At 38.8% G+C, this 16,812-nt stretch overlaps 1 protein-coding gene across 6 annotated transcripts in view; it reads left to right on the top strand.

Moving 5' to 3' along the window:
* MTUS1 (microtubule associated scaffold protein 1) overlaps positions 1-16,812 on the top strand; it is a 113,420-nt gene that overhangs the window by 53,449 nt on the left and 43,159 nt on the right. The window contains exon 1 of one of the 6 annotated variants that reach the window (XM_035558649.2): positions 10,250-11,099. The exons of the other annotated variants lie outside the window; for them this stretch is intronic. Within the exon in view, the coding sequence (XP_035414542.1) occupies positions 10,979-11,099 (121 nt within the window). The 5' untranslated portion in view covers positions 10,250-10,978. Of the gene's footprint in view, positions 1-10,249; positions 11,100-16,812 lie in introns of those variants that run through there. 6 annotated transcript variants of the gene reach the window in all.

The raw sequence follows: 16,812 nt of genomic DNA, 5'->3' as shown, positions 1-16,812 counted from the left end.
CTGACAGTATTGGATGAGCTTATATATGCAGTTCTTTTATATAAAATTGTAGAGTGATACTGCTAGGAACATAATGTCTTAATTAGATGGGTCAGGGAAATTTGTGATAAGCAATAAAGTAGAAACTAGAAATTTAAATGTAATTTTTTTCCTCTAAATCTGGAATGGCACCCACACTGTACTTTCCATGCATTAAAGTACTTAGTGCTTCCCCACCCTTTTTGCAAGTTTAACATATTTCTATCTTGTGATTCATCTTTTCCAAGCTAATAAAGAATGTGGCTGTGTATCTTTGAAGTATTATATTTGCTGCCATAAAAATGTGGCTATAACTCCAAATTGGCCATAACACTTAGAGTGATTCTTTAACAAATTCTTTAGGATCTTATTTTTGCCAGTCGAATACCTGTATTTCAGTATTTGTCTTAAGAAACCTGTTTCCTGTACTGAATCAGCTTTCAAAATTGGGTGGTATGTTAGACTTCTGAGTTAATAGCTTTTTAACTTATACAGAGCATTAGTTTAATGTTCCATTTATGCATGCAAGCTTTCTGATAGAGTGATTCATTGTTTTAAGAAAGACTTCTTTTTTTTCATCTTCACATTTGCAGATAGTTTTTTAGCAATACAATAAAAATATTGTTTGGCTGTTCGGGTGTTCTCTGGTACGATGTCTTAAACTTGAAGAAAAGACAAATGATCTTTTTTTTTCTTTTTTTGAAATGAACTGCAGTAATGCCAGCTGGTACCATGTAGAATGGGGCTCAGTATTTTCTTCTTCTCTTCGTTGCCTTGATATTATAGTAGTGCTTTGTTCTAATGGTTGTATCTAGTTAAAGCTTTCATTCTCTTATTTCATTGTTAACTAGTTAGTTAATTCTACAGTTTTAGGCTTGTTCAATGAGGCAGTTGTACCTCACTTCTATTTCTTGCACATATGTTCTGCCTGAAGTGTCAGAAATGTAACTTCTTGCAGTGGGACTTGGGGGGAGGGGGAGAGAATTACCTTATTAATGCATTAATTGTCTAGCTCAGTAGTTAATGTTGCTTCTAGCATCACTTCAGGAATGAAACAATAGCAGGCATTTCTATGATATGATATCTGTTCTTTGACTCTGCTCTAACCATTTTCCATTCACTTAAAGCAATGACTTAAAACCAGAATACACTTGACAAAGTGAGACAGAGTGTACTGTTAGTATGTCTGCAGAACTGGAGAGACTTACGTATTTGCAGCTGTTCATTACTTGTTTATGTTAAAACATTCATAAGGCTTCTTTTTCTGACCTCTGCATTTTTCATTGGTGATCTTCCAGTGGATCAAGGCATTTCTACAAGTTCTGTGGCTTACTGGTTACAACACTGTCGTTACTGCTAAGAAAAAACTAACTTACTGCACGAAATATGTTTTATTACTTCTTAACTTGCTAACTACATGTCAGAATGTACTTGTATCCTTCCTGCAATGTCTTAATGTAATTATGAGAAAACCAGTTATCTTTCATGAGGTGTAATTTTGAACTAGATGAGGAACTTCCTCTAAAATGCTTTTGGTTAATGCTCTTTCCTTTATTTCTCTTTGGCCTCCCCATAGAAAGTGACCTACCTCTAACACCTGTGCACTATGTTACAGTGCAGTGTATATACATATACATAGTGAATATTTAAATCTCTAGTCCCCCTTCTTGACTGAAGGTTAAAGATAGGGTACAGTACAGTGATCCTTTTTTACGAAACAAATACCTGTTTTGGCAGTTCCAAAGGTAAAGCTATTACTTTAGGTACAAAGCATGCAAATTCTCATTGGGGACCTTTATCCTGGTGTTCAGTGACTCTGAAAGGGACATATGGTGTAGTACGGATAGCAGGAGACATGCTTGTGGCGCAGCAATGTTGTCAGGAAAGCTGGGGCAGTTTTTGGATATACCATAACATATTATCAGGTAAGAATAGCATGATTTAGGTCGTATCTTTCTAGTATGCATTACAACCAGTTGTTAAAGAAGGCTAGAGAAGCCATGAAAACCAAAGAAGCTTCATCCAAAAACCATACGTGCTCTATCAGGAAATACAGTGTTCTGTTTTCTTACTCTCTTAAGAGGTTAAAAGGTTGCTTGTTTCAGTTTAATAATCTGTGAGAAATGTAACAAAGAGGGGAAATGACTTCAGTTAGATGACTTATTGCAAAAGTAATACTGCTGGTATGGTTGTAACAGCTCACAATACTGTCTCTTGAAACAGGCTGTTAAAAGGTGCCTGCTGGCTTCTCACTGAAATTTTTACAGTGGGATAGGATGTTTTTACTAAAAAAATGCTCTAGTTCAAACAAAAGTTTATAGAGGGATACTTTTGGGGGTTTATTTAACACCTCTTTCTTTCATGTCCTGTTGAAACCCAGAGGAAACAGAAGGTAAACATCTGTTTCTTCTCATCCTGTATATTCCTTGGTAGAATCAGTTAGCTTCAAAATGCTTGAGCCTTCAGTGTCTGGGAAAACAAGGGATTAATCTAGGTCACACTGTACCTGTGCTTTTATAACAACAGCAGCAACAACAAAAAACAACCCCACAAGCAAAACAAAAGCTTGAAGATCTTAAAATGTGTTGTGATACTATATGAAAATGTGTAAATTTTCTTTAAAAATTTGGAGGATTACACCTGAGAGCTGATGAATATTGTTATGAATGTCACATACTTAGGTCTTCAGTGACTGTTTTCATCTAGTTTGCTATTAGTAGCCTTCAGTGTGGTAATGGCATGTTACACAGTGATGAGACACTACTGTCTTGTCAAACAGCTCATTAGACCTTTCTCCTTCGTTTCTTCTCTGATCAGAAGGGCTTTCTTGTTGTGGTGTGTTTTTGTCTTTGTTTTTTCTTTGTTTGAAGAAAAGCTTTTGCAGTTTGTAGAAAAAACTGTGCAAAGAGTTGCATGGAAACTCAAAAAGACCTTGATGCATTTGTGAACACAACTGCTCATGTGGTTGGTCATAGAGCACCATAGAGTAAGATTGGGGAACTTGTCTGAGTTAAAAATAAGTCAGGAAGAATAGTGCTGTTGGTGGCAGTTGTAGCATAGGTCACAAAGTGTTGAGCAAAACATGCAAAATACAGAGCAAACCACTTGTCTCAACACTTTGAGCAGCCATCTTTGGCTTTACCTTAGTGTTTGTTTTCAATGCAATTTTCCATCTGTATAACATTAGAAACAATGCTGATAACAATGCTTGAAAATATAGATTGATTTTTTTTTTTGTTGCTGTTGTTGAGTACCTAACTTTGCAGGTACAAGGTTATTAAAAGTGAAATTGATCTCCAGTGCAGAAGAATGTGTGTGTGTGTGTATATATGTATATATATGTATATATATATATAAAAAATAATCCAAAGGTCTTAACTTGCTTTAAAAGACAAAAAATAAAAAATTTGAAAAAATCTGAGAATGTTGTACAGCTCTATATGAGAGTTTATAACAAACTCAACTTTATTGCAGTGCTGCCAGCAATTAAGTTTCATGTATCCATTTTAAACAAATACATAATTCTGTGGTCGTCTGGAATTTTTGTATGAAGTAAAACTTGTGTTGTTGAATCAATTCAGCTTTCTTTCAGTGTCTCCTAATTCTGTTCTCTGGGCATGGGAAGTAAATTACGTTAAAAATAATTCAGGAAGTACTTTGATATGTAAGTATCTTAAACATTGGGAAGTTTTTTCCTCTTCTGCACGTGGATAAACTAGGTACCTTCTGCAGTGAGGCTAAAACCAGGAGGAAGATTATTTCTCAACTGGTAGACTGTCTAATACTTAAAGCACTCTGGGTACGGAAAAACAGTGTTTAAGTGCCTGTTAACACTGGGCAGAGCAGGGAGGGTATTGCTCAAGGTCTTCTACATTGCAGAACTAACATCTCTGACTAGTTCCAACCAGGTATTTCAGTACAGATAAGTTGAAACTGAAATTTCAGTCTCTTGTGTTAAAAGCTTCAGCTTTTGTAAGTAAGTTGGGTTTGTCTATTTTTGTTGTCATCCCTCTCTACAACAGAACATCCTGGAAGTTTTGCAGAAAACCTTGAACAGTTTTGTAAACTCTATGGAATAAAGCAGTAGCAACAACTTTAGATTTAGTATTTGTTTAATAATCATAGATAATATCTTACAGATTTGAAGTTCTAGGATTTGCATAATATAAATTGGTCTTTCACCTTTATCTCTTGACAAGGAACAAGAAGATCAAGCTTAAATTCTTTTGTAGATATTAGTACTGTGCATTGGACTACTTGTTGCCTTTCTAGCTGCAATAAAGAGCCTGCTGTAGTCTTTTTTTAGATGTTTTCCATCCATGTGAACAATGAGGACTATCTGAATGACTCAATTGTCTCGTGATCTAGCCCTAGAATACTTGCAAGCTAATAAAGAATGTTCTTGTAAACAGACAGCAAAACTGCTCAAGTGGCGTAGCTATTACATGTGAACCACCTATAAAGTTTTGTTACCTCTATATAAAAAAGTTTGAAATTAATCTAAACCTATGTGAATTCTTTCATTAAAGGCCTTCTGTGGTGTAGACCAAATGGCTTCCATGCTATGAGATCTGTTTCATCTGTTAGCACTTCTAAGCAAGGACCATTTTTCTAAATTGTAAGTTAGATATGTTTGTTTAATTCCAAAACTTCTGTGAGAAAATTGCTCTCTAGCTTAAGGCAGCCATATTCCAAACTCTTGATGACACAAAGTGAGCAGACTTTCTGATGAGGGAATGTTTGTAGTTCACTTCTGTGGTGTTTGTTCTGATGTTGGGAGGAATGTCTGTAGTTCTCCTCCACGGTATTTATTTTGATGTTTCACAGTAATAATCCATACAACAGAAGAGCACAGAGCTGCAGTTTTCTCACAGTTGTTTAAATATTGAATAGGTCAGCCTCTGTGTGAATAGAGGGGGCAGCTGAAACGGACATGCGCAGATTGCATCAGCTGAGTCCAAGTCAGTGCTTAAAGAAATTTCCCAGTGTTGGGAGATGGAGTTCAAGTATTTTCTACCATGCAAGTCTGTCATATTGGCTCTAAATTATACACAACAGCATTAGGATTGCCCAGAGCTGATGGTTTTTATTACTATTGTCTGAACTAGCTTTAAAATATTGAAATTCTCACTGTTTTTTTCCAGTAATTAAGAGGACAATAAGTTTTTATTTTGTGAAGAGACTGGAGAGATTTGACTGCCCATCAGGGTCAGTGGCAAACTGGTTTTGTTTTGTTATTCCCAGCTCTGAATAGCTATATGCTATGCTAAACTGTACCACCTTCTTGGAAATGCCACCCTAAAACTTAGCTCTTTTGGTAGTATCTTTGTGTCCTTCCCTATCCGGTTAAAAATAGGTATGGATCTCTCTTGGATTATCTCAGTAGTTTTTTTCTTCTTTGACTTTCTGGAGGTCCTTAGATTATAGGCATTGTTTTATGTGTTTGCAGTGGACACTGCCAATAACCAGGCGTCATTGCACTGGAGTTCTTTATAGGAGTCTTAATTTTGATGTATCTGATGTAGCCCAAAGCTGACTCTTTTTGTCCTCTTCCTCTTTTTTTTTTGTTATTATTTTTGAAGTCCTCTGAGGCACTGTGCTGTTCGTTCTAGCTTTCTTTAAGTCTTTTCTTTCCCCAAATTCTTTAAGATATTTTTTCAGCAGATAAGTAGCTGCCAATGTTGCAGTCATTGACTCTTATTAAGGAAATAAGTTGACATAACATTGGAAGACCATGGAACTGTCCCAGAGATGTGAAACTTCTGGATTTTGTATCAAAGATGGCTAGACAGCTTGTAAACTCTGACCTTTATTTGCACACCTGGGGTTACAAAGAATGTGTGAAGCCCACAAAAGAGAAGTGCAACGCCTGTGATGAGCTGACTTGCATTTGCTCAGTGAACTTGCGCATTGATAAATCAGTAGTATATCTTAGAAGGTGTATTCATCTAAATTATCCGTATTTGCGGTGTTGCTTTTCAACAGAAGTTGCCTGGGTACTGGTTATTGTTGTCGTGAGGTGAAGAGCAATTGCACAGTGTGAATCAACCAGTATGGTGTGAATAAATCAATATTTGTAGATGTGTAAGCTGTTGTCCTAAGTAAAACCCTTGTTTTTAATCTGTTCTTTGGTGCTGCAGCTTACAAGGCTCATGTATGCACCTAGCCTGTTGCTGAACAGCCAAAGTCCCTAGCAGAGAGGCAATTGTTTGTGTTTTTTTTCTGGTAAGTCTGCATAGATCATTAAAGCTTCATATTTTAAGGCATGTTGTCCTAATATTAGTGACATTTTTCACTGTAGGCTAGAAGCAGTTTTGCTTTGAAGCACTGTAGGATTTTGTCTGAGGGTGTCTAACAAATGCTGTTTTGTAAGGGACATCTTACACATGGAAAATAATTTGCAGCTCCATTATGTCAGAAGTTAAAAATGAAATTATTCTTGTGATGTTTTGTTGCCATTCTCTACTCTGAAAGAGGGCTGACGATAAAAATGTCACCACTGTTGCATGAAAGAGGCGCAGATTAGCCTGATTTCGGTAGCTGTTTGCTTGGAAGTTCACTGCAGCATCACCTGCTGTTTGAAAAGCTGCTGAATTTATAATGGTTAAAAGCTTCTGTGCTCTAGAAGAAGCCTAAATTATTTAGGATTTTAGTTCCTGCTCTGAGGTGGGAAGAGAGTTGCTATTTCCTTCAGGTGAGGATTTGAGCTTAAAATGTCCCGGAGCTGCAAGCTGTGTGGAGCATGCCAGTGTGTGTTGCTGCCTGCAGGAGGATCAGCTTTTCAGGCTGGAGCACTGGCTAGGGCAAGGTGGTCACAGGAAGCTAGGGAGAGTGTGGTAACTTTCTGGAAGCAAAAACTCGGGCACAGATGACACTTTCTCTCAGAGGCCTCCTTCTCTCATGGCATAGACAATCGCCTCTCAGTTCTTGTTGAATTAAAGCATGCCAGTAAAAACCATCTGCTCAGCACTGCCCATGCTGTCTTATAACGTGGAGCCAGTTGTCTTCTGCCAGGGCATCTTGGGTCTAAAGGTCTAGCCTCTGATTTAGACTTGCCCTGCTCTGATGGCTTTCTTACTGGTTGTTGAATGTGGAAAGAAGAACAGAGGCAGCAGAAACACATCCAGATACCGGAGGCTTGGCCTCACAAGGCTGAATTAAAGAGCCTACAGATACTTGTGTCCTTTGCTCCTTTTTTGTCACATTGCTAGCTTCCCCGGGGAGTGGCAGATGTACTAAATCTGTCGGGATTAAAATAGGTCTAGCCCAACCATCAATCTGACCGTGTCATCAGGTATTAATGCCTGTAGCAATCCAGAGTGAATTATGTGATTGTAGCAGCACAGCGTCCTTTGTCTGTTTTGCCCAGGGAAGGAAGACAGCAGTGAAGTGCTAGTAAATAAAATGTCAGTCCTTTTCTCCTCTGTCTGTGCTGTGTATCACTTCCTATTTTATTCAGCTATTTTCCAGTGTTATTTTCCATCACCCTTATCTGATGTCAAGACAGAAAAAGACCTCTCCCCGTATTATGCACGAAATGCAGACTGTGAGTGTTCCTGGCGTGCTGTGCTGGATCCCATGGAGCATATTCCTGGCTCTGTACACTGCTGGCACCAAGCACGGGATGGTTGGAGGCGCACAGATACAGACTTGGACGTGCTGTTTCCGTGAGCTGAGGAAACGTTGACGGGTGCACACTCACCTCTGTGCTGGTTTTGGTGGGATAACACAGAGCTCTGCAAATACTGCGTTGTAGGAACCTTTTTGAGTTTCAGCCTCTCCTAGGAGCTGTTCACATAGGAATGGGCAGTCCTCCTGCCGCCTGTCAGAGCTCTCTGAAGGTTGGATGCTAGATGAGCCTGACGTGCTTCTGTTGCCCTTTATTAATGTTGTCAGGTCTTCCTACTGCATAAAGCAGGCTTGTTTTAGATTTGTGGGATTTAACAGGATTCCTGGAGCCTAAAAAAGTGTTTTCCTCAGCTAAGAAGGGTCTTTTCGTTTGTGTGTTGGTTTTTTTTTTTTTTAATAAAACAAAAAAGCACTGATGTATCTGTTTCTTCATGGCCTGTTTCTACTCAAAGCTGGGGAAGAGGAGGCAGTGAAAGTATTATTTGTGTCTCTCTGTAGGAGGTGTTTTGGTCTCTGCTACAAGAGCTTTTATGTCCACGTAGAGCTTTTATTTGCTCATATTTTGTCTTGTGATTCATTCCTTCCTCTGTCTTCGAACTGGTTCATTACATCATAGTTGCCCTCTAGAGGTCCTTTGTCTCAGCTCCTATGCCTAGGAAGGAAGTTAGGGTCTCACTGGGGTACTTCAGCCTCTGTGGTTTTACAGGCCGAGGAGGAGTTCTTGGGCATGTTTTCCCAGGCGCTGTTACAAGGACTGGGAGAGGTGGGGTTTTGATTTTTTGATGGATTTTTTTTTTTTCTTTTTGAACCCGATTAGACTGTTTCTGTCTCTGTGAAGAAAGCGTTGAGTCCAGATGGGGAGAGAATATTTGCTTCACGGAGCAGTCTCTCACCAGGGGAGCTGTGGTGGGTAGGAGGAGAGCAGAAGGGAGTTCCTCCAGGTGCCCTGGAAGAAGAGGAAAACCTGGTGGGGCCGGGTGTTGGCTGCTGGTGGAAGGCTGGCTGTAGGCCAAGCCAAAATCTCAAGATCCTCCAAGGGAGGATTTGGCAACAGCGATCTCATATTTGCAGAGGAGGGCTGATGAACTGTGGTGAATACACAAGGCAACTGTAATGTGTTGTAAGGAGCCTTCTGGCTCACTGCTGAGCGCCATTTCCAAACGTTGGAGCCGATAATCTTCCAGCATGGGAAGGATCATCAGCTCCTTTGGTGGTGCTGCTGGATTAGGAAAGAGTCTAGAATTTCTGGCCATGGCAAAGATAGATGAACACACGTTGTTAGTGCCAAAGCTCTTCAGACTCAAGGAATCCGTGAAGATTTTACAGCAGTAATGTCATGCGTGCCCTGCTGTTTGCAGAGGCTGCCCTGGGAACTGAACAAAAAAGCTAATTTACTGTCTTTGTACTTATTTTGAATGGTTCAGTGCAGACTGGAGATGTGTCATAGTACTTCAAAGCGGATGGTGCATTACCATGCCTGGAAATAAATATTTTGGTACATGGTCATAAAACATTCAGCAGTATTCTCCTGCAGCGTGCTGTGGAGGTTGGTTTAACAGGTCTGACCGTCTTTGCAGGGCTGCAGCTCTTCTTGTGTGCTTACAGTGAGCTGCTCTACTGCCACTGCCCTGGCTTGGGCGATGTCAGAGATACCTGGAGACCAGAATAAAACAGCAAAATGCTATTTTTAGTTCTAGCTGATGTGGTAAATAAACACTGGATAATTTAAAATGTTCTGCATCTTGAGCAAGTAAGACATGTTATTAAAATGTAATAGGGCTGTGTTAAGGAGAGGACAGGTAAGGTACCACTGGGACGAGACCTGTCAGCGTGATAATACTTGCTTTGGGTGATACGTGCTTCAGAACAAGTTGGTGTAATGGCTTCTGGAACTAGAAGAGCTATCAGAAGACTAGATGCTAGAGCACATTAGCTGTGGTTTTGTGAAATGGTAGGAGTGGGGCATCAGTGAGAAAGTAGCTGATTTTGTTGTCTCTTAAAACAAACAAAGGAAAAACACCTAAAACATATAAAGGCTGTGGAGGGCAGTTCTTCAGCAGAGCCTGCAAGGAACCTGAAAAGGAGGTATGAGCTGTTGCTGCCTTGTATCCTGGACTGGCTCAGGTGGTCCCTGCTCCCATGGCGTGCCAAGGCGGAAATGTTTCTCATCCTTACACACAGGAAAGTGGACAGTGCAAGTCTGTGGTGCCTTAGCAGCCTGTATGTATAGGTCATGGTTGCAGGTGAAAAACGTCATGTTTTCTAATCTGTGTAAAACAGGGATTCCTTTCCTCTATTTCTAGTTTTGCTTGTTTGTTGTTTTTTTTTTTTTGCTAGTGGGACCAAGCTGTATGCAAAACTTTGAGCTCAATAAATTGGGGGGGACGACGGACATTTTTTTGAGGGCTAGTTAAATATGGAGACAGCATTTATTTTTAAGGAATTCCTGTAATGCTGCTTGTTTGCTACAGTGTTTGGGTGCATTCAAACTCCAGCTGGCAGCAATCTGTTTTGATATGAAATTGATGCCTGCTTGCTTGCTCCTCTCCTGATAAATTGAAGCATCTGCAGTGCTGAGCTGCCAAGCTAAATAGTATTTTTATTAAGCAGATCTCAAATACGGGATTGTTCTCACAGAATGGATGTTTGTTGGTTTGTTAAGGCTTTAAATGTTGACATAATATTTAATGCAGAAAGAAACTCTGGTAGAAAGTGTTTGCTGATTAAAATCTGTTTTGATACATTCCTGTCAATTGCAAGAAACTGTCTGAAAAATGCAGCCTGAAGTGATCCTTGCTAAGGAGAAAAGAGCTGACAAATGCCTCCGGGAATATTCAAGTAATCTCCTTGCTAGTCTCTAAAGAACAATTACATGGTCTGTGACACTGGATGATATATTCAGCTGGGGAGACCACCCACTTCCTCCTCCTCCTCCTCTTTCTCCTCCTCCTCCTCCCTTTTCTCCTGCTGTAGCTCCCAGTCCCACAGAGTCCCATAGCAGATTAAGCGTGAACACTGTGATGTAATTCAGAGGCTGTGGGTTTTTCAAATCACTAAGTCGATTTTAGTCTGAGGACAAGCTTTGTTTCTACAACATCTGGCGGGGAGAAGCTGCCAGCAGCACTTAACGCTGTGGATATCTGCTTTTTCTGATTGTGCTCATCTGTGCATAAGGAATAAGGGCAAAGGAATGGAGATCTGATTATTTCTTCAAGGTTTGTTTCTTTAGCAAGAATCACTTGACTTCTGCCAGCGGTGATTTAAAAACATAGTATGTTACACTACATGGAGGCTGTTTCTTGCTTGCTTATCTTCTAATTGCACTGAAGACATGTTATGGTCCCCGAAATTTTCCTTATCCAACATGCGTGTACGACTGACAGCAAAGGGGTTGCTCCGAAACATTCGTCTACCTTCTGGCTATAAGAAAAGCACGGTTATATTTCATACAGGTTTGTATTTTTAACATGACAGAGCATGCATTGGGTGATCTTGTTTACTTCAGCAGCACTTTATTTTTAGCAAATAAAAACAGTCCTGGGCATAGAAGTTTTAGAATTACATATAGAAGTCTGACTTACAAGCATAGTTTTATAGTCTACGTAACTGGAAAGCTTGAGCTTTCTGCGTGTCCGTGCATCTGTGCAGAGCTGTTCGTTGGTAAGATGGGTATTCTGTTTATGAAATGCAAATCGGAATTTTTTTCCTCCTACAGGTCCAAAAATAGAATCAGGAAGTCTGTGCCATTAAATATGTATCTAATCATTTTAATGATTGTCTGCTGGGAGCTCTGTATTTTCTATATCGTGAATGGGAGGTGTGGTGGGAGGTGGGAAATGAGGACAGGCTGTCACGATGTGGCTCTCTGTCTGTCTGTGAGAAATAGTTGAATACTTGAATGTAGAAATCTGTTGTCAGACTTCTCCCATTAAACATCTTATCTGCAAGTATGACAAGCAAACTTTCTTGCTCACTTGTGTTGATAGAAACCTAAAAAGTCTGAAGTTTTCTTTCAGGTGTTTTAGAGACATTCAAGAAAAGCATGTGCATATTCAAAAAAAAAAAAAAAAAAAAAAAACACCTCAGCTCCATATGACCTGATTTTCGTTTTAAGCGACACGTAAAGCAAATGCATGGATTGGGAACATAATTATGGATGCTGATCTTTGTTCCAGGGAATACATTCTGTTTTGATGGAGGGTGGTGATTTTTTCTTTTTTTGCAAAGGTGGATGATATCGGGGAAAACAATGGCAGTCTGCATATTACACAAGTCTTTTCTCCACTGCACTGTTTGTCATTTTCTTGCATTTTTCTTAGGGAGGAGCAAGTAGCTACATAAACTAGTTTTGCAAAAGCTCTTCTTCTCAGGCATTTCCTTCCTTTCTTGAACACCACCATTTCTGGCTAGTACTTCTTTGGAGTTCAACTCCAAGTGGAGTTTTGGAGTCACCTTCCCTTCCCGTCCTGGCATTTCACATAGCAACCTAAACCATTTGCCCTGTCATTACTTATCCCTGCTAAAGTAAATTCAGTTTCTGAGTTCCTCCTGGATGATAAATTCAATTATGAGCATAATACAGGTTGATTATCCAAATATAATATAGGCTTCTGTTTGCAGCTTGCTTGCGTGGCTTTTAAGCTGCAATTAGAATACCTTGATGCTAAAACTTCTTACATGAGGGAGTCTTTGTGCATACCTACATCACTGATGTTGCTAAGAATACGAAATTTTTAGGCAGCACATATTCCAGGAATAGAAATACTAAAAGAGAAATGGGGAAATAATGTTCAATGTTCTGTACGTTCATTAACTACTACTGAAGTTTGGTATCATTCTAAAAAAAAAAAAAGTATCGAGGCATGTATTAAGGTAATTTTATAGTGACAAGAATCCATTTGTTTTTTCTTTCATTTGAGTGGATGTGAAAGTAAGAACTGCCTGCAGGATGCCTCTGTTAGATGCAGCATGCAAACTAGATTGATAGCTGTGTTCCAGTTAAGCAGCACTTTCTTAATTAAGAAGCGCTGAACAGACCTTCTGCTTGTTCTCTCTAGCTTTTGCATAATGCACACTAAAGGTATAGAACTGGAAGTTCAGAGAAATTTTCACCTGGTCTCCCCTTCTGCTTTACTGTCCTTGTATCTTGCAGAAAGCTGCCCAGCGGTTAGCTAGTGCTGAATATACTGAAAAAAGTAGGGCATCTGAAAACCAGGTCATATTCTGTAGTGGAAAATGCAAGTACGTATAAATAAGCTGTGTTTTTAAAAACATTGAATGCATTGAAGCTTGATTGTGATTATTTCTGGTTCATAAAACTCAACAACATAAGAGTTGATCAGGCAACGACAATGTATATCACGAGTCTGAAAGGCTGATGCCAGGAGGAGCCATGTTTGCTTTCTGCAACATAGGTTTGAGCATCTTTGCTTGTAGTGGTTTAATTGGATTAAAATGACATGTGGCTTCTTTCTAAGGTCACGTAAGTGATGAGAAATAGAATATATAGGGACTGTGTGAACAAATAAGGCAGAGTAATTGAAAAAAGGAATTTCAGGGTTCATGCATGAATGTGAATATGTATGGGAAAAGGTGTTATGTAAGCATCATTCAATTACAGTTTCGGTGTAGATTGCACTCTTAATGAGCATTATCATGGATTTAATCCACTGCTTCCTTTCATAGTAGCATAGACTGCCTTGTATGACTGTCTTGAGGTAGTTGTGACAATTGCTCAAATGTAGAGTTTTCAAGTGGTCTAGAGCATAGGTCAAGTTGGATTCTTCTGCTATATTCTGGCTGACTGTAGAGGAATAGCTTTGTGAATTTAGGATGTAAAACACTATTGAGAGGAAAAGGATGGATCTTGTGAGTTTCCATTCTGATTTGAGAATGTTTTGCAACAGCTTGCCACAGTTTCTTCGTGGTATGTGGTTATGGCTGGAAATACAGTTTACAGTGGTGTTAAGTTAGTCTAAATTAGTCATTGCATGTATCGTGGAACAGATCCTTGCGATGAAGAATGTTTGCACTGCTTACATCTTGTCCATATGGAGTTGTCAGAGTGACTGGAGAAGTTCAAATATCTTCTAAGCGTTGCAATCAAATAAAATCAGATTATTTTTTAGGAATGGAATAAATCTGGAGGAAATTTGCTGTAAAATTTGGTGTATATCAAGATTCTCTAGCTTGCTGCCTTATTGTATCTAACTTCCATCATTGTGTGCTCTACATTGCTTCAGGGTCTTTATATCCAGGGGTCTCTTCTCCCTTTAAATACAGGCAGACATCAAAAAGTGTCACTTCCTCAGCTACTGGAAGTATAGTATACCTGTATTGTTACCGCTCTATAACAAACATCCTATTCAGGAAAACAAAAACATTGAAACACTTCAGAAAATACTTAATGTACTCATCCTGCTGCTTTCTACAAGCAAGTTTTACAAGCAACTGCAACAAAAATTCAACACAACTGCATAAATCCTTATTAAATCCTTAAGTTAAATATGATCTAATCTTTCAGTGATGAAATATAAAATTTGCTTCCTTTATTAAACCATTAAGGATTTTTTTTTACCAAAGAGTGACTAAAGTGCTTTTTATGCTTTTCATGCATCAGTGGTGTGACAGAGTAAATCATCTCTGCATGATTCTGTAAAAACTGCCACAGAAAGACATTCCTATACGAATGATTCAAAATATTCATTCTGAGTTATGTACGTTTCCTTTTGCATGAAGATAAAATTCTGCACAAGGAACCAGTTTTGCAAATGGAGATCAAAGCTCTCATGCCTTTTGTTCCCAGAGTTTTTCCATAGGTTGTATAATGAGCTGTACTGTTGCTTTTGTGGTAAATTTTTGTCTCAGTGTTTTCGCCAAGCCCTTGATGGTGCTAGATTTCTTCTTCCCTTAAGCAAGCTGTACTTAGTATTCTTATCCCTCTGGTGGCTTTCATTGCTTACTAAACCTTGTTACTCTCTTATTACCTTGGGAATAAGAAGCGTCTCTAAAGACACCTGATGTCATTACAGCAATGTCAGTTTACAAAATTTCCCCGTGCTTGCAACAAGCATACATCACAGACCTATTTATTTGAGCAGATAACATCAATTTCCAATACAATTTCTTCCCTACATCCTGCTTCAGGTAACGCTGACAACTGTATGAAATTGTGTGTTGCAAAGCAGTGCTCTTAAAGGAAATGAACAAAATCTTGATGATTTTGAAAGCCTCAGGTGTCATGAGTTGCTTAGCTGTTCATATACTATGGAGTTTTTTTCCTAAGCATAGCTAAAGGAATGATTATTGTCCAATGTCACAGATTCCTATGGAACTATAGGAAGACACCCAACACACTCAACCTTACTAAGTGTTTTAAATCTGAAAGTCTACTAGAGAGATTTGATACAGGATGAGTAAGTTAAATGTTTGTGTTACCTAGCAAGGAAAAATATAGTTCAGAAGTAAAAACAGCTTGTCTGTTCTGAGCAAAAGAAGTTGAATAGCTGGAAACCATTAATCATGGGGAGTTTAGATTTAATCATGTTCCTCTTGAAGTCTGTGAGACTCTTAGCTCCTGACTTCATCCTTTCAGGACTGGGTACAAAATGAGCTGCCTGGCGTGCTTGATTTCAATCTTTAATAGGTCATGGCTTCAGTAGGTATGTAAATGATAGCTAAATGGAGGTTCTTTTTCAAGTAGTGGAGCTTTTTTGTTTGTTTGTAACATTTAGTCTACACAAGTTTCATCCGTGTCCTATGTTTGTGACAGGTATAAAATGAAGATAACACTAGTTCTCCAATGAACTCTGGATAGCAAAAAAAAAAAAAAAAAAAAAAACTAACCACCCTACCAACAAAAAACAAACCAGAGTCAAAGCAGTAATTTATATGTGATGACAACACTTAAACTGCGTATGTATTTTAATTAAGCATGAAAGTGGATGCAAATGAGGAGCTATGCTCAGAAAAACTTGGGAGGAAGCAGAGTACTGTGAAAAGCAGATGCATGGCAGCTTTTGCATTCTGGCCCTACACTATAGTGAGTGATGTTGGGTTTTATTATTCCTTCACTTACACAGATTAATTACCTGTGAAGAATGCCTCATGTATTTGTCAACGTGAAATAAGTAGAGTTAATGCTTCAAGCTCAACTTCACAGAAGAACAGTTAATTGGAGAGTAAACACAAAAGACCTAGCAAATTATCCGTGCTAATATTATTGCATATACTAAATTTATTCCCACTTGATATGTCTAATAGGTGAAAGTGGTCTGGCTGTAACTTCTATTGTTGTGAAGTGGGTTGGGGTTTGGAAGTGACAGGCAACTACAATTACACTGAAAAAAACAACCAGCACTTTAATAGCTTTTAAATTTCTTCGGGGGTTTTCAAGTGCAGTAAAACTAGACTTAACCTTTTAGATTCTGCCTCTACCAGTTTGTGCAGCTTATGCAAATGAATCTGTTACTATAGTAGAAATGGCTTATAGCATTGAGACAGCTAAAGCCTTTCTGCCTTAGTACAGCTCATTTAATTTGAGCAATGGCTTTTTGAGGAAAATGATACCATGAAGCTTCTGTGCTAGAATGCAGTGTTTTGAGTATTGTAACCAGTTGTTTCATTGTTTTTGCAGTACTCTTCTTCCTTTGTAGGCACAGAAAACTGATATAGAAAGGGATGGTGGAAGGAAAAAGGTTTCTTGCATCTTAAAATCACATTTGATCAATTGATGTTAAGTACTGTGGAGGCAGTACTGAATAAATTGAGACCACTCTCATTGTAATTCATGGCAAGAGTTGTTAATTTCTGTTTATAGATTGGTTGTTAGTGTAGTGTCACGTAATGAAGTTTTTCTCCAAGGTTTTTATTGCTTTAAAAAATAAATCTCATCACTGAATGTCACTGTGCATAGGAAAGTACTAGTTCCATGGTTGTTAGATTTGATGCTGCTGAGGAAAGTGGTGGAGTTTGAACAGCTCTTGATGGTTTCACTAACTATTGTACCCAAATTAACTTGTTTGGAAAGCCATTCTCAAGAAGACATTCTCTTGTGGCTTGCCTTCCCTCAGAACAAAATTTGGTGAAGGCTATATCAGTTGAGCTGGTTAACTTGCAGCTGAGTTCACCTGTACCTCTATTTGCTCACCTCTTGATATTTCTGCT

The sequence above is a fragment of the Cygnus atratus genome, chromosome 4, assembly GCF_013377495.2.
Source record: "Cygnus atratus isolate AKBS03 ecotype Queensland, Australia chromosome 4, CAtr_DNAZoo_HiC_assembly, whole genome shotgun sequence".
Taxonomy (NCBI): Eukaryota; Metazoa; Chordata; class Aves; order Anseriformes; family Anatidae; genus Cygnus; species Cygnus atratus.
The sequence above is the reverse complement of the archived record's forward strand: the minus strand, read 5'-3'. Positions and strand labels throughout refer to the sequence as shown.